This window comes from Aricia agestis, chromosome 8 (assembly GCF_905147365.1).
Source record: "Aricia agestis chromosome 8, ilAriAges1.1, whole genome shotgun sequence".
Taxonomy (NCBI): domain Eukaryota; kingdom Metazoa; phylum Arthropoda; class Insecta; order Lepidoptera; family Lycaenidae; genus Aricia; species Aricia agestis.
Window position 1 is genome coordinate 6,397,468 of NC_056413.1, and position 15,984 is coordinate 6,413,451.

Consider the following 15,984-nt stretch of genomic DNA (forward strand, 5'->3'; position numbering starts at 1 on the left):
TCATAGTGGATAACTTAAAATCTAAATTATTGATGTCTATATACCTTGATTTACTTGACTTGACTATAGAGACTACAAAAAAAAACATGGATATTGTATAACTAACTTAACTTAACTAACTTAATCTGACGCTCTTGAGAATGTCCTAGTCTTTTCTATTACTCCCCAATTACTTACATTAGGCTTATTAGGATAGGCTCTAAAGGTGTGTAACTTACTCTTCGAGCGTTTGTTTGACGAAGGTATGGTAGATCTCGGGGTACAATCAGGAGTTTGCTGTCAGAATGTGGAGCCTTTGATGAACTTGGTTCTGTAATGAGAATGAAGTATAAAATAATAATTAATAATATTAATAAAGGCTACAGTAACTATACTGTACTTATGTAAGTACAGTCCTAATCTTAATAAAGGCACTAGCCCTTTTTAAGAATACGATAATTATGCTTACATATAAGTAACAAGTGATTATATTATTCTGTTTTGTCTACAAACACACACAATTGTTTGTTATCAGACTTGGCCCACTACTTATATCAACTTTCAATTATTATTAATGTTTATATTTTGCTGATATTTGATAATGATTATTGTTATTAATCTAAGATTAAAATTCAATTAAAGTGCGTAATTATTGTTTATAGGCTAATAGGTAATAACGACTGTTGTTTTTTGTACAACTTATTTCTTTATACTAATTTAGTCAGTAATGGACACTCATAGGTTAAAAAAACTTGAGACAGAAATGTATTTAATTACATTTTTTTTTAAATTCATTAGGATTACTTCATTTTGTAAAATGTAAGTAAAGAAAGGGAGGATAATAAATAATATTATTTGCGACTCTGTAATCTAATTAAAATGATTAGAGTCGCATATAAATAATGTCCATGATAATGCAATTTATTACTATGATAAAAGATAATGCTGTAAGTAGATTATTATTTATTACCTTGAATATCCTTAAAGGAGGGTGGTGTGAGAGTCTGCCTCCGGTACTCGGTCTTGTGCTCACCACTCGTGTGCGCAGCTGCGTCGCTCGTTGACGGAGCCCCTGCAACACAATGCTCGTTAACATCTAACCATTATCTACAATAAATAGCTGCACTTCATAGACGATAAGAAACGCCGATAACAGAAATTGCGGTTACGAGACTCATGTGTAACTAAAATCTGTGACATAAAATACAAAATTGTTGACGTTTCAATACAAATGATATCAGTTTTCGTATGATTCTGTCGTCATATTTATGAATAAGTTGTTCAATGAACACTAAAATGCCATACTTTGAAGCTGTACAATAAAGCGCATTGCACGTACACCAATAAGGTAGATCATAGATGGCACTATACTCATGTCGGGAAAGTTAGTGAATTTATAAGCTTTCAATAAACATATTTCTCACCTGCACTGTCACTGATGACAGTGGATGTGGGGGGTCCAAGGTGGGGCCTGTTCCGCAGACGGTATGTGCAGGAGATCTGACACGACAGGGGCTCGAATTTGCCTGTCTCGTAGTCTAGCGTTCCGCTCTTGGCAGCGCTGTCCTTGCTCGATTCCGGTATTTCCTTGTCGGATTCAATTTTAAACTTCTTCTTGCACTCCTCGAAGTCGATCAAGTAGTTGCTTCTTCGGTGGGAGAGGGACCGATGCGTCGAGCGTTTCCGCTTCTTGCCCTTCCTGCGGCTAGTCGTGGGACTGTATACGGAGTAATCGGAGTCGAGGAGGTCTGTTATGGTCGACGAGCTGAACGGGGAGTAGGCGAAGTCCCTCTCGTCCAGGGGCAGCAAACCTTCCAATTGGTTCAACGTCGAATCCTGTCGCGTCTCCGAGATATTCAAGCTCGAATTCGGTGTGTTCGGTTTCCAGTTCAATTTACTGGGTTGCTCACTAGCGCTCTCACTTTTAAGAGCAGTCCGTGAGCGCGTGCAGTACGCTACGCACTCGTCCGTAGCGCTCGTGCTCGACGAGAGACGTTTGAGTTTCTTGCGTTCATACGAGGAGGTCCGAGCTCGCTTGGAGTGGCCCCCCTTGGAGTCGCCGTGTCTGTAGGGGGTATCGTAGCGGGTCTCGTAGACGTCGGTGCCGTAGGACCAGCGCTCGGTGGAGTAGTCGGAGCGGGGGAGGGTGTTGACGAGTCGCGAGCTCCGGCGCAGCTCGACGTGGGTGCGCGGCTCGTCGGCGCGGCTGGGGGTGCGGCGCGTGCGGGATGCGGGCGAGGCGTGACGTCTCCTGTGACTGCGGCTAGCTTTACGCACCTGACGCAAGCACCGGCCGCCCACCACCCTGCTAGGAGAAGACCTGCGGGGAAATAATTATAACGCTTAAAACATCAGACAACAGGGATAAGATTGTTAAAACATATCAAACTATTGATATATTATTGTTTTAATATACTTTTTTAATATAATGGTAAACATACTGGCCAACGGTGGAGCAAGTATGGAAGACTTTGGGGAGGCATTTGCCCAGCTGTGGGACAGCATAGGCTAATAAAAAATAAATAAAATAAACTAGATATAGCCCACAATAACATTAAGTAAGTACTTCCTTTTCAATTTTACTATATTTTGCTCAAAAAGAAAGTTTTGATAAAAAGACACTCATTCTCATTTATAATCTTAGTTTTTTGGTTAAAGTTAGACAAGATAACTAATGGTATATTATGTATAGCTTTTAATCTCTTGATAATAATACTTAATTTAAATATTATGGTTCAAGACTAATGTTCCACTACTAGACTAAACATAACAATTTCCAAAAATTCTTATAATAATGAGTAGACAATGCCTGATTTTGAATATAATTTATGTATTTTTTTAACATCATCATCAAAATAAAATAATATGTTGTAATGTTTTGTTAACTCTAACTTGTTTAAATATTACGTAAGTTACTTTACATAATATTTAAACAATAAGTAAAATAAGTAACAAGCAATTTCAAAAATCTATTAACTTATTGGGTACTCAAAAATGTTAATGAATGTTAAGTTAAAACTTTGTAAATTACTATTTGAATATAACATACTAATTAAATGTCATTATGCTAAGAAATAATTTAATTGAATTAGCAAATAGAACATATTTTTTCTGCTAAATAAGTGTTGTTTATGGTCTTTGTGAGATTTTGTTTTGTTAACACTAATTTGCAAGCATCAAGTTCTTAAACTGAAAGCAAAACTGTATAATAATAATATTAATGTCTGTCAATAAAGTGAAGATGCATTAACATTGTTATTTATATCATAGTGATAACAGTGCTCATGCGCACAAGTATTTATATCCACTGTCCTTTATATTATATTGAGATTGGAGCAACATATAATATGATACAGTGTGTCATTGACAATGTCTGAAATTATAACACTTAGGTTTCGGCTTGACAAGAGGACACCATTTTGATTGGTAGGGTCTTCTTTTGAGATTCTCAAAAATATTCCCACAACTCATTATTGTGTAATCCATGATGAATAATAATTTCTTGTCAAATTGACCCAAACTTTTCCTTTTATTTTGAAGTCTTATTAAAAATTGGCCTTTCAAATGTTTAAGAACTGCTGATTTAAAAGTTTAAAACAAAGATATTAAAAAATCATAAAAAATTCAGTATACTTCTTGTACTTTGCTTCTTGACACAGGCATTGCCATGGCATAATGCACACCCTCAGATAATTGCATTTATTTATCGTGTAACTATTTCCGCTTTACAATATGAATTTCATAAAATTTAAATATTCTATGATGATTCTATTCTAATAATATTATAAAGCAGAAGTTTTTTTGTTTGTTTGATACTTCACCAATTTAAAAAAAAAAAAATTCACCATTGAATGTATAGCTAAGATGTCCTTGAGTGCTATAGACCAGGGGTCACCAAATGGCAGACCACGGTCCGCATCCGAACTGCCAACCCTTTGTGTGCAGACCAAGCATGTTCGAAGATGATCTTCGTTCATCTTAGAACTTCAACATCTCCAGGATTTAATGTCAATAATTATAATATAGCTTGCACCAATATTTCAACCCAACCTTCAGAGAGATAATTAGCAACAAAAAATGGTAACTTTTCTCATTGATATCTAAAAATACCAGCGTAATAATTATGCAGGTATTTTTAGATTATATAACAAAGGTAATTATGGAAATAATTTCCATAATTACCTTTGTTTAATAATTTTTTTTATATAAAATGTGTGGACCGCGAAGGTCATTTCATGTCTTAAAACGGACCCCGAGCGAAACTAATTACGGGATTAAACTAATATGGGCGGAACGGATGGGGCGGACCACTAGAAGCAATATAATTTGTACAACTGCACCAGAATGAGGGTTGTTTTTTGTGTGCATATTTAATTTTAAACTGATCTTACACCATGTCACCAGTTACATCATGCAGCCATGATTATGAAATTCTCATTAATAAAATATAAAAAAAACAGGCCCAAGACCTTAAATCATTGTAATACTACTTAAGTATGATCAGTATTAAAAAGAAAATTAATATTTTTATGCGTATTAGGTGTTGAATTCATTTAGAATCTGAACTAGCTTTAAGATTATTCAACTTTATTACTTTTACCAAGACAACCTTCACTATAATTGTACTGTGGAGACAAAGGAATTTGACCCGTCTCATTGTGCTCGTAGGGTCTTATAAGATTAACTAGTGTCATAGTCAGTTTTAATCCAAATATCAATGAGTAATAGAGTTGGTACCTGCTGGACTCTCTCGTGAGTGCAGTGTGCGACGACGGTGTAATGTGTTGCTCGGCCATAGACGACGCTGGAAGACACACGCGGCTGCTTGTGTGGGGCCTGCGCAGGCCACCCGCGCCCGCTACCTGCCCGGAACCATGCCCGGGCGAGCTTTAGGCGACTGGTTCCACATACACTGCGTCCGGTCCGATCACTAGCACTTCACCAGCGCGATACACTGAACTCGCAAACACTCGGACGAACTCGACACACACTCGCCGTCCTATCTGGAACAAAGATAAAACGCACACTCAGCTATCTCACGAGTCACGACTGCTGCGTTACATAAACATTTCCACGATTTGTTCCACTACCTGCCACCAAAGCAATCGACAAAAAAACGAGATGCAACGTAGGAGCACTGCGAGTTCGATTGTTTTACAGAATGTATTTGTGAATATTAAACGTTTTAATTACCACGTTTCGTTGAATTATTGTAATGGATGACACATCAAGGACGACTACGCTTTTCGAGTTTAATTTTTTAGTACACAGTACACACACAGTACAGCTGGCTCACTGACAAGTGATATAGTGTTGCCAGTTTACAAGCGTGTCACTACCAAAGTATTTATTGATTTTCACAGACAATGAAGATTTCTACCAATGCTATAAAACTATACCAAACGAAATAATACCGTTATAACGAATGCATTAAAAATGAAATTGTTTGAGTGCCCTATAGTCTGGACTTACATTATATCATAGGTAGTAAAGGTTTATTTTATTTTATTTTTATTTTATCAGGAAAACATACATGGTCCAGTCAACTTAGTCTTAAATTAGGTAAAAACCTCAGAATTCGAGATACCCAGCTAATAAGTCTGTAAATATTTGTATATTGACACCCTAAGACTGGGTTGCACCAACTAACTTTGACTTTAACCTTAACCGGAAAAATTGACAGATGTCGTATGAGAATAAGTGGTGTTTGGACGCCATATTTAACTTTAACTATAACCACGCCTCTGGTGCAACCCAACCTAAATGTTGTCTCAAAACCTGCACATGGTAGGGTGTGCCGTGTGGCGCAACTATTAAATTTCAAGGTCACAAAAATCGGGTTTTGCACTTTTTTTGTAAATATTTCATTTCCTATGGGTTTTTTGCTATTTGTATTTATTACCATAATGTAGAATACAAAATTCTACAAGTTTTGTTCAAAAAAAAATTTTTACCGTGAACCGTTTCCGATAAAGAGGGCGGAGAGCGCGCGGTCAAAGTATCACTTCAGGTTAAGCGGTGCCTCCGGTCGAAAACGCGCCATATTCAATGTGTCGCGACACCGGTGTCCGATCCTTTAATGTCGTGATGTATGGCATATTTCATCAATAAATTGGCTCTCAAATTTTTTCTCTCATATTGTGTATTTTTAATTGATGGCTTTTTGTGAAAAATATAGCGTATTAAACTGGTTCTTTTTTATTTTAAAAAGATAGAGGAGGTTTTCATCTTAAACTTACTATACTGACTGGACTAACAGTGATATGATTTACAACCTTAAATACTACAAAAACACAACACCATTTACACCACAAGGTGGTTGAATAAAGGATATAATAATTATTATTAATAGCGACATAATATAGAAAAATATAAATGAATTTTATATATGCATATGAATTACTTGTTCAACTTTCTACAATCAACGGCCTCTAGAATTTTGCAGTAACCTCTTAGGTACCTCATATTGGATTTTTTGGACATTTTTATCAAAGTAGTTATGCAAAATATAGCATTTAATTTAAATGTATTTTTTATAGACTATTAAATTACAGCTTATAATGTATTTGATAAATAAAATTATACCAAAAGGTCATAGTAAGAACTTTTTGCGTATGCGTACTGGTAACACTAACACCGCATTATTCTTGCTTGGAGAACGCAACAGCCAACAGTAGATATAGTAAACTTGCTATATTTTTTGTTCAGTGTTTTTGTTAACTTTATTGTACCCAAGAGGTCAATATTCGATGAAAAATTATCAGAAATATAAGTAGTTGAACGTTTAAAAAATTATAAAATGAGAGTAAGTAGGTTTTTTATGGATTTCAGTTACAGAAAACCACAATGAGGTTAAAATATGACTAGTGAGTAGTGATTGGACAGTACCAGTCATAGTCAAAGCAAGTCAAAAACACAAAATTTATTAAGATTTCTTTAAAAACTGCCTGTTTTTAAAGTAATAGAACACCTGATTTGAAAGAAAAACAAGTACTTTTTGTGCTCTGTCCAATGACTAGTACTGTCCAATCACTCTAACTTTTGAAATCGGAATTACTTCTGAGTTTTGCGATATTATGTGCTCACCAAGGTGCTCACACACATTGACATGATATTATTATATATCCTGTTCCTGTAGCTTGAAAGTTGTAATTTGAAGTATTGTAAATAACAAAAGGCCCACGCTATACCGGAATGGCAGCGGCGAGGCGAGCACTTTCAGTGTCATATGATTTTAAACTTTATCTTCATTATCGTAATACATAGTATCGCTTGAGAAATCGCGGCCACCAGCGGCCACGAGCGGCCACGGGCGGCCGTGCCCGTAGATCTTTCATTAAGTACATGCAGTTTACATTTCACATGGTATCAAGACCGAAATAAGTTTTTTATTTACTTTTGCCGAGTGTGACAATGCAACGTAACTAAACCAACATAATATAAATTTATTTCGTAATAACCCAACGATCAAGGCCGCCACTGTCTTTGACGATTGACCTCGCCCAGCGGACATCTACATAAACCTTCAAACAAAACGTAACATTGTTCTTGCTGCTTAGTTTTAACGTAATTTTGCATTTGTAGGTCACGTTCATTTAAACAATTTTAAATAATATAAGTAATGCTATTTATTATATAAAAACTTTATACTACTCGTATTTTTATACGTTAGTCTACTTTTTTGAACGATAATTCGTTAACTTTTTTATTACCAGCAAAGCAAATGTGGGTACAATAATTGGAATTATTATTGTTAATATTTAAATTTTAAACCGTTAAATTTTCAGGGAGTGGCATCAGTTCAACCTAACCTACGCTATGCCTATGCATAACGCAGATGGTATTGAGTTTATATTATCAGCTTTGATAATATAATGTAATATGTAAGTAATAAGTTAAGTGTTAAACACACTTATTATTTATATTTAAGTAATATATTCTGTACCTTTGTAAAACAATTTATAATTATTTTTTACGTTTACAGGCATCCGTATAAAGTCATAGGCGTAAGTCGAAGCAGTCGAACTGATAACAAAAGACTTGAGGTAAGTAGGAGAAAGAGGCATTTATACAACTTTAATTGACAAATACTTTACTTAAATAGAAAACAGCATCGGATGACGACTGGGGAAGTAGTCATTCAATGCTGTTGGTATCGTGTCAAGCATCGGCCGACTGCCCCATAATCTATACAGGGTGTAACAAAAACAAGTGATAATACTTTAGGGTGTGTACGTGTTCCCTGGAACACGTACACACCCTAAAGTATTATCACTTGTTTTTGTTACAGCCTGTATAGATCATCATGTTTATCTCTCAAGGATACCAATAATTGATTCATCCATGTAACACTAGATAAAGTTGGCGTGGAAATGCAAGCAATGAGATACGTATGATACAACACCATCTATGTTAAGCTGGTTAAAACTAAAATAGATATATAATCAAAAGCAGCTCTGGTTTATGTATAGACAGTATAGACCATGGCCTAATAATGGGCGGCAACCGTCTGCGTCTTATGGCGTCCTAGGGGGGCGGCATGGCAGCGTCCCAGGATGGCAGCGGAGTTCGTACATAAGGCGGCAAAATTAAAGTGGCATATACTCATAAAAAATATAAATCCGGCCGTGATCAAAAGGTAAAGAAACCTTAAGGTGACGCCGCGTTAAAATAAAAAACAGTGTTGGATGTTTTAGATTGCTTGTTTTCTATGAGAGGCCGGCCCGGCAGTAGTAGCCGGAGGTTAGGGTGCAGCTGCAGTAGTCAATAAAACTTGGTTGACTACTACACCCTAAAACGGAACCCTAACCAGCTGATTTTTTGTATAGTTGTAGGTTAATACTTTATAGTTATATCATTTAAGAGTAACATTGTTCTACAAATAGAACAATCCATATTTTAGGACCATCAAATCAAAGTATGAAATCCTTTCTATCTCTGTTAGCTACCACATTCAAGATTTTTCGCAAATAAAAAAGTTTTTCACATTTCCAGAAACAACCATTTAGCTGGTAGAAGGGGGGGACACTGAACTCTAAGGATTTTTTGAAAAATATATTAAGTTTTAAAGTGAACTTTAAAACTTAATATTTCAGATACGGATCCCTAAATCGGAAAATTATCTATGAATACACATAATCTCAGAAAGTCTACATGGTAGGCAGTAGGCACCATGTAGACTTTCTGAGAACATTTGGTTCAAATTTATTCAGAAATAAAACAATTTTTATTTATTTTATTTACTTATTTATTTAATTAATATTTAAAAAAAAAACCTATCCAACGACACCCCACACGATGGGTTGGACGCGAAAAAAATGCAGTCAGAAAGTTTCAAGTCTTGTAAATAACTAAAAAGAGTAAAATTATTATTTTTTAACAAAAAATTTAACCCGACTTTCCAGGTAAAAACGATATTCTCTTATTCTTCATTAGTGCCTTTTTCAAAATTCGACTAAACCTCGAACTACTTTTGCACCCAATTTCCATTTCTTTGAAGTCGGTACCGGCTAAGTTCAAGTTTCCTTTGTCTATGGTTCAAGTCAAGGATCTCAGTTCTGAGCTGGTACCGACTTCAAAAGAATGGAAATCGGGTGCAGAAGTAGTTGAGGTTTAGTCGAATTTTGAAAGAGGCACTAATGAAGAATAAGAATTATTTCATACTTTTTAGATCATTTTGAGAATATTGTTTTTACCTTGGAAGTCGGGTTAAATTTTTTGTTAAAAAATAATAATAAATGAAAGAGTTCTAAGCCAAACATGCAGCTAACCAAGAAGGATGTCCTTTAATAGGTTTTACGTATAATAACAACAAAGAATGGAAAACCGACTTCCATTATTTGTAGTTGTTATGTAGCAAATGATGTTACAAGGGTAAATACACTACACGCGATAATAGCCTATATATAATGGAAGATAAAACAGAATATACAGGCAATTCTCAGTAGTACCAACTAAGAAGACCGGAATAAATATGAGTGTTGACCTCCTAACCTAACCGATTTCGGTCACAGTAACCGGTTTCATTAAATACGACTGCGCATTAATAGTCACAACTCACACCCATGAGATTTGCAGCAAGCTGGAAAACGTGATATCGATTGTCAACACTATTGACCGTCGCGTCGATAGCAAGAAAGACCGTACTGCCGGAATTTTATCCGACGAAGTATTTAGTTCAAATCAGTCATTAGACATTGTTTTATCAATATCTGATCATCGCCTGCAGTCCACACTAAACATCTCGAGAAAAGAGAAAAACTTCAAGTTTCGATTTTAGACGTGTAAAGCATGAAGAGCAATAATTATATTTCGTTGGCAGATAAAATTCAATCCAATTGCAAGATTTAATGAAAACAGATTATAAACCATTGTTGAAGGCGTATCAAACTCTACAAAGTACAAATGGAACCACAGGATACATAATAGCAAGTTCAAACAATGTGTCGTATAGAACATCGCCTGTCAATGCACCTGTGGGGAAACGACCATTTTTTTGGTTACCTGTGATGCGCAGGTATACACTCACAAACTTCTAACAAGTGAAAAAGGCTGGCTCACGAAGAACAACAATCAAAAAGCTGCGAAGGACAAGACTGTGTTTCCATTTTGATCGTATTAACCCGTACAATTAAAGTTCAAAGTTATTTGTCTCTTGTTTTTAACAAACTAACTCGTTAGTCGTTGCAGACTTTCATGAGAACACCACCGCTCAAAATACAATTCAGATTTTCTGTTTTCCATAACCGGAGAAAAGGTGACATGGTAGTCCCTTACAACCTGTGCTCTATGTGGAGAAGTTAGAGTACATTTTGGGTAGCTGTGGTGAAATAGGGAGAGGGGCTTTACCCCAAGGCCGCCGGTCGACAACCTGATTACAGTAGCCACGTGCGAATCCCGTTTACCTCGGCAGTTGCGACCGAATCAACGGGTCAACCGACTCTCGCCCACAACAATGCACAACTCAGTCAAAAATAAGAGGCAAGAAGAATAATTCTGTAATGTGTGTAAATACAATCTGTAAAAGACTACCAATCTTACAGTCAAATGATGCAAGTCTGTCGCCAGAGCTTGCGGTAGGATTTCGTCAGGGCTAATACGAGCGCTAAAGCCAGTTTTGTGCTATAGCTAAGATGCTTATTTTGTACCAGATAATATTATTACGATTTGTTACTTTAACACTAATTGAATTTTGACAACTTTTTTGCCCTGTAAATTGCAATATTGGAGAATGGAGTCTATAATAATGTTCAAGTTTCAACTAAATTAATATAATTTCCCTCTTAATTGCTCGTCATCGATCACCCCTTTATGTAATACAGCCGCCACGCTAAATCCTCATGAAACTCCTCAACCCTGTGCCCCAAACAACAGCGTTTCACAACATTAATTTAAGTACTCCCTGCTCCGAATTGATTAATATTTGTCGTGTTATATCTATATTTAGAACGACAAATGGAACGCGGCCTCATTTTATTTCGTATCTTCAAACCGCAATATCTTTGTTTACGTTTTTAGTAGGCTGTGTAAATTCGTTAAATAGGCCTTGCCCGTTGGGAAAATCTGTCTAAAGACCTAAGGAAATCTCACATTATGATATTAATAATTATTAATTATTTATAAAGCTGCTTTAGCATCAGCATCACGGTCCGTGCAGTTTTGACTTATACCTACGCACAGTTTGTACTGTGTGCATAGTACAAATTGCGGTAACGTTATGTCGGCTCGAGCCTCGAGCCCACAGGCTGTATCACTGTATCACTGAATTAGTCCGTTTAGCCACGGTTAAATGTAGATACCGACCGTTATACCACTTAGCAACACTGCACCTGTAAATTGCATTCGTGTTCGCAACAGAAAAATTAAAGCACCGCAAACCTAAAACTGCGTAGCAGCTTAGAAGTAGAGCACTCTCAAAGTTGCACCCTTCAAACAATGTAAAACATGGCCCACAACAGGCTCGTTTTGAAACTGCACGGGTTTCCGTTGAAAACGAGGTTTTATGAAAACTGCAAACAACGAACCTTTTTAAATGCATTTTGTAGATTTACGTGCAATTTATAAAACGGCAGCAGTTAATGTGTTATGTAATATTTCTGCAGAGTTTAATTAAATTCAGTCTGCCAAATTGCTCCACATTCTTCAGACTTTAGGGAAAGACAGATATAAAATATTATATTATATACCTATATACTTATGTATTAATAATTAGTGTTAAATGTTAATCCATCAGTGCTCGCCTTGGGCTATTTAATCTATATCTATACTAATACTAATATTATAAATGCGAAAGTATCTCTGTCTGTCTCGCTTTCACGCCAAAACTACTGAACCGATTGTAATGAAATTTTGTACACAGATGGTCTAAATACTGAGAAAGGACATAGGCTACTTTTTAACTGGAAAAGGGGGGTTGTAAAGGGGTGCAAATGCGTAAAATTGTTCAAATTAAGTTAGTTCCAAAAATTCATAACAGATGGCGCTAAGAGTCGTATACATCGCGCTATCGCTTGCTCTTACGTGTTTCTATAACAGGTACCATCTCAAGTTTAGTTTTTCGATTCTTTAGATTGTTTTACATGCTTTTATACAGGGTGTAACAAAAATAAGTGATAATACTTTAGGGTGTGTACGTGTTCCTTGTAGAGAGTTCACTGTGAAAGTAGCAGCGCTGAAAGACGATTTTTTTTTTCACTTTTGTATGGGCAAGGGCCCGAGCGTCACGAGTTTCCCCATACAAAAGTGAAAAAAAATGTTGGTCTTTCAGCGCTGCTACTTTCACAGTGAACTCTCTACAAGGAACATGTACACACCCTAAAGTATTATCACTTATTTTTGTTACACACTGTATAACTCACTACTCAGTACTTTATCTATGCAGTGACGTAACCTTAAACCTATCAAAGATAAATTATAGTTAAAGCTGTGTAATGGTGCCGGGGGGCCTAAAATATATGCTTTAAAATTTGGCATAAATAAAGTTTAATTTAAAATATGAAATATTATGTGCACACTGCACAGCAGCTGTTTTTGGGTACTAGGGTTTTAAAAAGCTTTTAAATTTGACAACAATTTTGTTGACACCGCGCGCTATAAACTGAAGTCCACGCGGACGAAGTCGCGAGCAACAGCTAGTACACTATAAATAATATGCTTCCTAGTGTATGGGACTTTGTACATAGTGGCGTGAAACCGGCTGTCCTGTCGAGCACGGTTCATCTAAAATAGACTGTAGTTGTATCACGGGTTGAGCAAGCTGCGATGCATCGGCTGTGGCCCTTGTCTCTCAAGTCTCGACTCTCGATTGCTAGTCAATTAGTCAATACACAGGCGAATAATTCTCACAAATTTGTGTACATTTGAAACGTAGTTTAGTAGAACCTTGTTTACAACCACATGTTTGACTTAAAACATTTCTCTAAGATGCAATCCACCTAACCCTTATACAATCAATATAATTTCTATCGTCTATGAAACGTCACAGTGGGTCTTTATTGCAGACCGCAGTGTTCGCAACGCTAACAGACGAGCATAGAGCAGCCTGGTATAACAAAATCAATCTGTACACCACTACACGGTGCAGCGAGGGGAACGACCGGCCCAATGCCCGCGCCCCCGCCGGAGCCCTGCCGGGTCAACGACCTCCCACCGACCCTCCATTAAAACCCCTGCAAATTAACAGATCACATCTCATATTGATATGCACATTCTGTTTAGGTGTATTGAATTCTGTAAAGAAAATATACATTTAAGCAAGGTCTGCCATGAACAAAACAAATTATGTATTATGATAACCGTGCAATGTTGTGAATCTATGTTAAACATTAATTAAAGAAAGAGTTAAAAACTCTAGAATATAAATTTAGTACAAAAAAATGACAAAAACTTGAAGACATTAAAATACAAGAATAGTGAAGTAAACAGTGTAACATAGAAGGGAGCCGTTGGACATAAAGCTACTGGTCCCTTTATTGTGGTCAAAGTTTGTCCCTCCATTTCCCCTTTCCTCCTCTTTCTACTTTGTTTTAATATGGAAATTTTAATAAAAATATTTTAAACCATTACAGATAATTATTGATGTAGCTTCTTTTTGAAAACTCTTTATTTAAGAGGGAGACTAACCCCAAAAATCAAACATCGTCCTTCTCTCTTCACACTCACGCCTGTCTTTCATATGCCAGATGAAAAAGAACGACGCGGACTCATTGCCAAATTAGTTTTTTATCAACAACTCGATAAATATACAACATTTTAAAAATCCGCTAGGTCGATCTCTCAATGATAGAATTTTATACAATGTGTAAAATATTTACTTAGTACATATTTTTACATATTTACTTAATACACGGTTATGGCAATAAATGAAAAATTCGTGAAAATTAGATGCATCTTTGTGATTTTTTTCTATGGAGAAAATTTTAAGATGTCGTGTTTTTGCTCAGATCGAATTCTCGGAAATATAATGTAGTATCTAATTTTAGAAAATAAAACAATTCGGGGCTTATTTTCAAGTATAAAAATGAATTATAAAATCGACACTTTCGGGTTAGTCGCCACTCGCCCCCTTAAGGGGACTTCGTTACAACTTTCTAAAAGTTTATTTTTGTTTTCGGTAGCGGCTGTTATTTTTGCGTCGAGGGAGTAGAAAGTCTATTTGAGGTTTTTATCAGCCTCTGACACTAATAAGCCGTTCAAAAAATAAAAGTGCAGTTCGCAGTCAAGTGGTCTCAACTCTCAAACCTGTTCCCACACCAAAGGCAAGGTCACACGATCAACAAACCGCGCTGGTCCGCCGCCCTGTCCCGATATAAACAATACGGCGAGCGAGGCGAACGAATAATTTATAATCGATCGTTGCACTCCATCGTCCATACGAATTTTCTACAGTCCGGATCGTACGATTTCGGTCCACAACTCCTCACTGGCAAAGGAGAAAAAAGGACTAAGATTTACCTTTCGCTGTGCCCGAATCGATTTTTGAACATGCAATATGTAGGGAGCTTTATTATATCTATTCGAGTTCGTTCGTCGTGCTCTATAAATAGAGGTCCTCTCGCGCTCTCTATCGATTTTATGGTTACAACAAAATAGTTCTTAATCACACTTCATAATTGCTTCGTAATATTAATTTAGTAAGAGATTATTTTTATTACGATCTACTTCTGAAAGAGAAGCGTTTTCAAGAAATTTACGACCCAGTAAATCCCTGTTTACATAGCCCCAAACACTTGACCGGTTTTAATATCGATTCCGCTGCTCATATTTACACGGAACCGTCGCAGCTGGCTTTCAATATTGGCCCTGCTTTATTTTCCGGATTTTGAGGTAGATCTTTTATATTGAAGGCAGGGCAACAGACAATATAGAAACTGGAACCTAAAATGACTTCAGATTATTATTCAAGTAGGCGTAATATATATATATATATATATATATATATATATATATATATATATATATATATATATATATATATATATATATATATATATATATATATATATATATATATATATAATTGGAATCTCGGAATCGGCTCCAATGATTTTCATGAAATTTAGTATATAGGGGGTTTCGGGGGCGATAAATCGATCTAGCTAGGAATAGCTCGGTCATCCAGGTACTTAAATCTTATATTATCAAAATCTAATTTTTTTTTCAAAATCATAACCAACACCTTCCCATTAAAAAAACAAGGGCAGTGGGACAAGTCCTATCTTGAAAAAAAAATAACATACTTTTAATAAAGAGAATTTGGAATACGAAATTCTAAATTCACGTAGAAATTCACCCATGGATTTTGTTCCCTGGCAACACAACGACATAGGTACGTTATAATTATGTAGGTGTATACGGATAACATAAGCTGACCTAAATGCAGTGAGAAGCAACCGAAGAACAAAGAAAATATGTTACTAGATCTGAGCGTGTCGTATCGCAATAAAATTAACAACATTGTTAAATAAATCTAAAATCCCTAACTTTACCTCGTAAACACGTATTTAA

At 36.1% G+C, this 15,984-nt stretch overlaps 1 protein-coding gene across 5 annotated transcripts in view; it reads right to left on the reverse strand.

Annotated features, from left to right (window-relative positions):
- The window catches only part of LOC121729912 (E3 ubiquitin-protein ligase TRIP12), a 57,810-nt gene that overhangs the window by 32,239 nt on the left and 9,587 nt on the right, over nucleotides 1-15,984 (reverse strand). Inside the window, exons 1-5 of one of the 5 annotated variants that reach the window (XM_042118617.1) lie at nucleotides 5,173-5,289; nucleotides 4,717-4,982; nucleotides 1,404-2,299; nucleotides 950-1,051; nucleotides 219-310 (exon numbers count right to left, since the gene is read on the reverse strand). In XM_042118617.1, the coding sequence (XP_041974551.1) occupies nucleotides 219-310; nucleotides 950-1,051; nucleotides 1,404-2,299; nucleotides 4,717-4,775 (1,149 nt within the window). In that variant the 5' untranslated portion in view covers nucleotides 4,776-4,982; nucleotides 5,173-5,289. The other 4 variants (XM_042118620.1, XM_042118618.1, XM_042118619.1 and 1 more) reach the window with 4 other exon arrangements.